The 9,693-nt window shown below is 37.1% G+C and overlaps 1 protein-coding gene across 1 annotated transcript; it reads left to right on the top strand.

The window, feature by feature from the left end:
- Positions 1–8,337: 8,337 nt before the first annotated feature.
- Positions 8,338–9,400, top strand: LOC146746645 (uncharacterized). Its single transcript, XM_085498264.1, has 2 exons — positions 8,338–8,871; positions 9,044–9,400. Exons 1-2 carry the CDS (start codon positions 8,338–8,340, stop codon positions 9,398–9,400), a joined length of 891 nt encoding a protein of 296 aa, XP_085354390.1.
- The last annotated feature ends 293 nt before the right edge of the window (positions 9,401–9,693 follow it).

Genomic DNA, 9,693 nt, shown 5'->3' with positions numbered 1-9,693 from the left:
TCCTTGTAATACCAAGACTACATTTACATAAATAATGTAAATACTTGTTTTTCTTGAAGTTTCGGGCACATAATAAACATTTATCTTATACCTATAGAAAATGCGTTTATAATTGAATCGATTTTACGCTTTATGTATTGTTTGTCACCCAAAACATATTCCAGCCATATATATATATTTATATATATATATATGAACAGAAATATACCAATTTGTACAATTCTGCAGCCATTTGGGAAGCCATCTTGGAATTGATCAAAGGTTCACGTGAAACTAATGTAATAACAGTACAGATTGCATTAACCGGTTAATATTATGGTATACTTCCTTTTTAAACGGTTTGCAATGGTACACTATGAAGACATTGACACTAGTTTACTGATGGTGGGATTTGTAGTGTAATGACTAAACGTATCTTGACCTATGGGGCACATCTCATTTGAATATTGTAAGACAACGTGAGTTGATAAATAAAGATGGCGGTATAACTGCCTGTGTTAAATCCGACGTATCCGGCACTTAAACATCATCCACGATCGTTCAGGCCTCACTACTAAGTTTGGTTAGAAAATGATGTATGCATATATGACACGCAGACAGGATTGTAATACTCGTCTTTATCTTTATACAACGATAGCCTTCAACTCCTTTAGGATAACCTCATTTCCTTCTTTATATCGACCAGTTGTGCATCATTGAGTATCAATCCCGATAATATGACACTGGAATATTAATTTTGATACGTAGCGCTTGTCACTGACGTACTAAATGACCTCATTTCATAGAAAGTAAATAAACAACATTGTAAATAGAAAGGCTCAATTTAATTAAGGAAAAATATGTCTAAGGCTACAAAATTCATAAGGGCGTGACTTCTGGCGATTTATATTCCATAGTTTTATTGTCGAACATTTGCAATTGGAGATTTACTTAATGAATCAAGCAGTAACCTGCCAAAAATACTAGCATACCTTGCACAATTCGTATTAAATTCATTTCAGTCAGCCGGGCACTATATATAGTGTAAGTTCCTTGAAATGTCATTTCTCGTAGGTACAATATTTGTATTTAAATTGTATCAACGGCCTGATATAATAGAACTAAAAAATAAATTCTTTTATTTGTGAGTGATGAAATTGACATTTAATTGCTGCATACATGCATCCACGTCACCCAACCAGCATTACTTAGTTAGAATCATAATAAATCACCACCCGACAACAATTAATTAGGTTTATTTTGTGTTATAAGCTGTTTATACAATACAATATTATACAATTTGCATTACGCAATGCATACTTGAAAAACGTAATTTCTATCATCTTCTGTCATGTAATTTTTTAGATCACATTAATAATGATAATCATGTTTTTCTATTTTTTCTTGAGTACATAATGGATAAAACTATTCCATTGGTCGACAATGCGGTTTCATAGTCTTTTTTTTACATTTGACATATAACAAACGGGTTAAAAGAAACATTTTCACTACATATTGAGCCCAAAACAAAGACGATCATAGTGCAAAAAAGAGATTCAGTAAACCTGCATATCTAATATTGCGAGATCGAAGATTTTTTGGCAATTTACAACTCTGTATATCACAGCACAGATTGTATGCTAAATTCATAATGATTCCGTGAGCATTGGTTAAGATTTCCTTGAAAAAATTAGTTAGAATCAGGGGCATAGAAGAACGAGTAGAAGTCTGTTGCGAATAAACTCTTAAACAATGTCAAACATTGTTATGTAATATTGATACTAATTTAACCCTTTTTAGATGTTTACAAACTGGCTTTCTGTATACACTTATGTACTGTCTAAATCTTTAACCGACAAGTCGGACCCTTAATTTGAATAGCCACATCTCCAAAATTCTGCCCACGTCGCATCGCAAAGGCCTTTAATACTCGTTGGATTGGTCTGCATCTATGCCACGAGGTTTCGTCTATAAAGAGAATGAAAACTAACGTGTCTTATGTGACTTGTCTAAAAGTGTTCACTCACGGCGAATACAACACGGATAATAGATTGCAAAATATATGGGCAAATATGACAATAGATTTATTACGAACATATGAATATGCAACAAGGGATTAGAACTCGTGTCTATTTCAAAAACAGAATTAAGTCACCTCGTCATTCCATGCCCTCACATTGCACTTTAAAGTGGTGCAATATATATATATATATGTATTCAAAGTCAAATGTATCATGCACTATAAAGAACTAATACTAATTACTAACAGTGCCAGCGGACTTCTACTTAAATATAATCTCGTCGAATAAGATCAATATTTGCATGCCTGTAATGACGAATATTAATAATTGAATGTAAATTGAACATGTTTTTTTTTTAGCTGTGATTTGACATAATCTCTCAAACATGTTTATACAAACGCAAACCCATGACACATAATGGACTTCAACCGAATCTCTTTTTTTTTTCTTTTTAACATCAAACGATTGTGCATCATTGAACATGTGAGAAAAAGTGGCAGCACAGGTTTCAATTTTAATTTCACGTGATAAAATTTGTGCTTATTTCAAGCTCATTGTGTGACTTGTCATTCTGTGTTTTGTATTATGTTGTATTGTATTGTACTTTTTGGTTTACGGGTAAAATAAAATACGATCGCGTAACAGTACAAAACACTTTGGAACCCCGCAGGCAGGCCGGTGACACTGGTTCGCACTCAAGGGGGTACCAACCCCCCTGCTAAATTCCAAGGCAAATTTAAAACACAGAACAAATAACATAAAACTAAAACGCGTGTAAGTTTGCAGATAACCCATCAAGGGGACGAGACTCTTGGCTCATGTGCGAGTTCTGAAAATTGTTGTGCATTACTGTACATGAGTATGAAAAATTGCAATATTTGCCAAGACAAGTAAGCCAATAGTTTATTTATAGAATAATGCGAAGCTCATTATACTGAATGTGACACAGGGCATTATCCACTGTCTATGTATTGTTAAACTTATAACAATCATTGAAATTGGGCTTGGCATTTTCAGGCAGACTCACTATGTCACGCCAAACAGTATCTAGTTTTTGTGGATGATGACTGATGTAGAGAACCTGAATCAGATATTTATAAATTGCACCTTTTTATGTTATGTTAAGTTTTGGTCATCAGAAAAGTGGAGTTGAAAGCTGAGGTGTGAAACAGAATGGTTGCATTACTTTTGAAATAGGTGTTGATTGTGTCTTTCCATTTAGTGGGGATGGAATCATGAACAATTTAATACCGAGCTGAAGAATACGCTGGGAGTGGATTTTAATTCTATCTGCCAGATCAGCAGTACACAATCAAATATAGTTTGTTACTTTGATTACTCCTGCATCCACAAAGTGTTTGAGTTCAAACGGTTCCTTTCCTATGGGGCGTAGAATGGATTGTGAAACAGTGGTTCATTTAGAATATCAATTACGTTACTATCATTAAATCTACGCATTTTATCAACGAACTTCCAACACTAAAGGAGTTCACAATAAAAGGATGGCAGGTGACGTAGAGGTGCATTGATAGTGTGGTACATACAAAATGACTGGCCAAATGCTCTTTACTTACTTGGTTAACAACGTAGTCAGTGAATTTAAAACAAGGATGGTTATGGTTGTTGTACAGGTATCTTTGAATGTAAGTGAGAAGCATAGCGCTGAAGCGCGTTGGGAGGTGCGTAGCATTCTGCCCACATTTTTCCGAGGGAATGTACAGTGTTTCGGCAGAAACCCAATGACCACCTTGCCAAAAGAATTCAAGCAACAATTTCCGTACCTTTAGAACTACGTCCATGGATGGTGCAAGGCTGTTAATACGGTACAATAGCTGTGTAGAAATCAGGTTATTAATGACAAATTTGCGCCCTCTGTAGGTCATGCTATGAACAAACTGATTACAGAAATGTATTTTCTTATTCACTTTTGACACAAGTTCATCCCAGTTCTGGTCGGTATAAGTTTGGCTGTTCCCAAGATAAACACCCAAATGTTTCAACCCCACACTGTTTCATTTCATGTTAAGAGGAGAGTCAACCAACCAATAACCTTTCGGATTTTTGAAAATTTATTTTTGACTTTGATGCCCGCTCATACACTTGTAACCAGTTAGCGAGTGAACTGAAATCCTGTTTATGAGTTATTACGTCATCTGCGTAAGCAGTAAGTTTACAATGTTATTTATTACTGTGTGGTATGACTAACCCTTCAATGTTTTTATCATTCCTCATTTACTGGAGTAGTGATTAGATTGCTATAACGTAGAGTGGACATTGAGCGGCCTTGTCCAATACCACAAGCCACTGTTATGGGTGCAGTCAGGGCGCAATTTACGCGAATCAGAGACTGGGCGTGGGTATAAATGAGGTGAACCTAGGAAATAAAGCGGTCACCAAAACCAAAAGCATGAAGTGTATTAAGAAGATAGCTATGATATATTCTATCAAATGCCTTTTCTTGGTCTAGGGCAACAGTGGCCAAAGGAGAGTTGGATTCGTTGGCATAGTCAATGCTGTCACGTAGGAGACTAATGTTGGCATGAATATGCCTGTTGGGGATACGACAAGTTTGGTCTGGGTGAACAATAGTGCTAATGACCCCGCGCAATCGCAGTGCAAGCGTTTTCGTGAATATTTTATAATCACTGCATAGAGGACTCACAAGTCGCCAGTGTTTTAGGTTTTTTGTGGAGCAGAGTAACAACTGCTCTGGTACAAGATAGAGGGGCGCATTACCGTTGATGGCAGCAGTGAAAACACACAGATTTCTCCCAATAATATGCCAAAACTGTCGGTAAAATTCGTTTGGTATACCATCAATGCCAGGCATACGCTCGGGAGAAACATTTTGACTCAAACTTTATCGGCCCATCACTGTCGGTTTTACTGAGCTTTGATAGACCTTCAAAAATGTTATTTTGAGCATCGATGTCAATGTTATGGTGGTACAGGTGTGTACAGGTTCTTGTAAAAATTTTGTATGAGTTTGCGAGTTTCAGCCATTATTTTTCTCTAACTGGAAAAAAAAAGAGTTACCAACAGTTTTCGTGTTTAACTAGGCGTGCAAGAAGTTCCTTCTTTTCAATGTAGATGTTCGATAGCGGTGCATTGCGAGGAGTAGTGCGTTCAATGGCTTGGATTTCCATTTCCAAAATGTGTATTTCTGTTTTGTGTTTGTCTTTTTTAAATACGCAATATTGCTGGGTTAGTCGTTTGCTTTTGTTTTTCCCGATATCCCACCATGCTTGGATATTCACATAGTTGTTTTGGAGCGTTAGTCACCTCGCCAAAAATCCAGTGTTCATACACCACACAGGACTCTGCCAACGTCTATAGAAATAGTGGTGCTGACAAGAGAATGATCAGAAAACGCTAGCGCACCATTACTGGTGTTGATATTTTTAATTTTGTCTAATCGCACCAGCGTACCACTACGTCCCCACGTGAAATTAAACGTTTTACCATGGACATGCAGGGCAGATTTGAGCAGCTTTGCAGTGCGTATGTCAGGTTCTCTACCTCTATTACGACCAATTTCAGATTCACTAGTGCAATTAAAAACTCTTCTCCCATTATGACAGGGTCGTTGTCAAATTACTCATAAAATGTTCGAGCTTAGAAAAACATACCATGCGCTCAGCGCCGTTGATGGGTGCATACACATTTATTATGTGAAATGAGATATTGTTGATTTGAATATGGGCGTGTAAAACGTACCCAGGCATGATTTCACACTGTGATAAAATATTTACAGTTGCTGTTGGGGAAAAACAAAATAGCTACACCTTCGCAATTCACAGTGCCATGAGAGAAAATACTAGGGCCACGCTACACAAGTTTCCATATGTTTTCATCTGATGCTAGAGAATGTGTTTCTTGCAACATATAAAAATTGCATGGGCGATCACGCTTAAGATATTCAAAAACACTATACATGTACCTTTTGAGAGTATCACGACAGCCATTAACATTGTATGTTAATGATAATCATTACTCGTGCTGTCATAATTTTGTGTTTCTCTGTTCACTGGCGATTTTGAACGCATGCGCTTTTTTGTCGCGTTCTTGGATGAGCCAGTGGCCATGATATCAGTTTCAATGTTATCTGTAAGATCATGGGTTATATTATTTTGTATGGAAATATCAGCTGGTGTTTTTATTGGTAACATTTTCATCGGTTATGTCATCGTTTTCGTCAGTCAATGTGTCAGTAGTATTTAAGTTACCTTTCACCTGTTGCATATCTGTTGAGTTATTTGATTACCATTGTTTTCACTGTGAACAGTTGCATATTTATTGATTGCGAGTTTGGACATGTATTCCGTGTGTGTTCCTTCATCTTACATGAAAAGCAAGTCAGTTCATCGGATGCCACATAAATGTTGTATGTTTGCTCAATAAACCATTAGGCAATAGACCATTAATATTTAAATCATTTAAGTGAACATAAACCTGGCGGCGAAAAGACTTAACATGTTTTAGTGCTGGATTTTTTCACCCGAGTGGGATCGCGCGCACCGCGCTCATAACACGCCTATAGTTGGACAAGGTTTCAGTAATACATTTGTCTGGCAAAAAAGGGGGTACATTTGATAAAACAATTTTAGTTGAAGGACGAACCAGAGGTTCGACAGACATAAATGACACGTAGACACAAGACAAGATACAGGCCACATAGTATAGTATGTTAACTTTGCTTTATGTTTAGTCGTTTATTATGTTTCACCTTGTCGACGAGCAAATGCAGCCAGGGAATACACCATTGATGGCATCAATACAGACTTACGATCCTCAAAACATCTTACCTGGTTCACTGTAATTGTGCAGCTGTGTACAGTCATTACACCCGTTGTGTCAGTTTGACTGAGGATATTTATCTGCTACAATATTAGAAATCATAATCTCGTCATCTTTGTTGGTGGAGAAATGTATCAATCGCGACAACAAGGTTTCATGGGTTGAATTTACATAGTACTTACACGCGAAATTTACATCATTTACTGCCCTGGTTGAAAGTCAATTGTTTGCCTATGGCGCCCCCTATTTTGAAACAATCCTGCAGGCAATGTGTCCATCAACGTTCCGCGCTTGTATGTGATAGACAGTGATTTGCAAGAACACAAAATAAAGTACCAAATTGTTCTCTTACATATTCTTCGATGTTATTTGCATATCACGTATGCGTCCACGTACGTCATTAAACCAGCATTTGTGTGTTCTAATCCATAAGAATCATTATTTTATTTTGCCGGATTTATTTTGTGTTGTAACCTGTTGTTTAACAAACAATTTGTATGAAGCAATGCATACTTGAACAGTATAATTTATACTATTTGTTGTCGAGTGATCCTAGGAAAACAGATTATATTGTAAATACGGCGTGGGGGAAAGTTAAGCATACCATAGCCAGAAGACATTTTGGCTACACAATAAACTGCACGTTTCAATGTTATAGTTGCGCTTCCTCTTTGTATAATCTATAGAAAACTCCTCTTAATAACATAAAACATACAAAGCATACAAGTGTACAAGAATTAAGATATCACACCACGAGTTACTAGAGGTTAGCTCCAGTGCTCAAACATTTCAGGATTTGTTACAAAACAATTATTCATTTTCCGTGGTGATCAAAATAATCAATAGAAGAATGTTTGTATAGTTAATCGCACGAGTTGGAGTGCGTCTATAACTATAAAGGCCACAGTTTTTGTCAGCATCTTGTAAACGCACGAGGCCGAAGGCAACGAGTTGCGATTAACGGCTTATACCACGCATCCCCATGCATAAAACGATTAAATTGCAAGAGATTTTTAGGGACTGTTTCGGTTGTGCGTGAGATTGTGCCACTTCAAATTTGCATGAGAATGCTCTTTGAGATTCAAATTAGTAAAGCTCATCTGCGTTCATCGAATACGATTGGATGTTAAGTGATATGACCAATAAGCCTTGAGAGATTTTGCTCTCAATACGTCGAAAAAGAAGATTTTAAGTTAACAAAACAACAAGAACGTCAATGTTTCGGTTTACCTATAGACAATGAACAGATAGCTGCCATTCAGAATTCGCGAGTGCCAAAAAACACGCGTAGATGTACTAACTGGGGAGTGTCTGTGTAGGATGAATGGAGCCGAGCCAGAAATGAACGAGTCAAGAAGCACGGGGTAAGCAGTAGTGACGTGTTCACATTTGTTCCCAGATTATGCAGCGAACTTGGTGTACGTGAACTTTCATTTTGGTTGTGTCGCTTTGTTGTCGAGGCTCGTCGACAAGACGGAACAGAATATCCATCTAATAGCCTGCGTGTGCTTTGTAGCGCAAAAGAGTTGACTTGTGCTTTATGGATACACATGCTCGGGAATTTATGGAATTCCATCACACCCTGGACGGTGTAATGAACAGTATAGACAGACGGGGAATAGGTGTTATTAAACGTCAAGCTGAACCATACACAGATGATGATGAAAACAAATTGTGGGATAAGGTTTTTTCCATAGAATCTGCTACAAATTTGAGTTATGCGATCTACTTTTATGTGTGTAAAGTGTTCGCTCTCCGAGCAGTCGACGAACATAGTAACCTTACAGCCGAACAGTTCGTACAAGGATCAGACAATCAAGCTGACTATATTGAATTTAATGGTGGACCGTGTAAAAATGTGCGCCAATACGGCGATCCTTCAGTTATTCAGTTATTGAAACGTTATTTGCAATGTATTCCACCGAAAGGTCCCTTCTACCGACGTCCACTGACGTTCAGCGGAGTGCTCAAATTTTCTAAACAGAAGATTGGAGTAAATACTTTACGACAATATCCAAAAAGAATGTGTGATCTGGCTGGAATAGATGGGTATCATACTAGACACTCGGGTAAGGTAAGTTTGTCTCAAGTGATTCTCGGGTGGGTGGGATCTTGGTATGGGTTCAAATGTGTTTGAATTTCGCCGATTGAAAACAAATATTGTACATTGTGAAAACGTATTTCAAACGCGATGCAAATAAACGTCGGTATATTTACTTCTCAAATCATTCTTTTCATATTTTTAGGTTACTGCGGCGACTTCGTTGTATGAAAAAGGCTTTGATGAGCAACTAATCAAAGAACACACTGGTCACAGATCGGATGATGGGTTGAGAACATATAAACGAGCAAGTAACTCTCTTCAGAAAATCGTATCTGATGCTCTCCAACCTCCACTACCGAAAGCAAGTACTTCAGCCATCGTAATTGACGATTCCGTACACAAGCCTAAGGTTGAAAGATATGAACAGCCACCGCCTGAACCAGTAACTGCAACATCACATGCAGAATTCAGAGAAATGTGTCGTTCAAATGATTGTTGTTCTAAACAAATTAAAATTAAGATCCAGGACGGAAACAAATGTGTCAATATTGAATTGTAGTGTTGTAGTACTTTTTTTCCCATAGAAAGTATAATTAAATTAGTGCGATTTGCACTCTCATTGTGATTTGTGTGATTAAATGCATATACTTTGTTTAATTTGTAATGCAAATTTTAAACGGTAACGCTTCTATTGATATGTTAATTGTAAACGCTACACTTTTGATACAAATTGTAACATTTACACTTTGCATATGAATGAAAGTGTGACCGTTTACACTTTGCATATTTGCGAATGCGTTGCTTTTTACAATTTGCATATAATAAATTCACCCTGTTTGCAAGAATAAATCG

This window comes from Saccoglossus kowalevskii, chromosome 4 (genome assembly GCF_978046115.1).
Source record: "Saccoglossus kowalevskii chromosome 4, keSacKowa6.1, whole genome shotgun sequence".
Taxonomy (NCBI): domain Eukaryota; kingdom Metazoa; phylum Hemichordata; class Enteropneusta; family Harrimaniidae; genus Saccoglossus; species Saccoglossus kowalevskii.
Note: the sequence above shows the minus strand (reverse complement) of the source record. Positions and strands in the feature narration are given on the sequence as shown.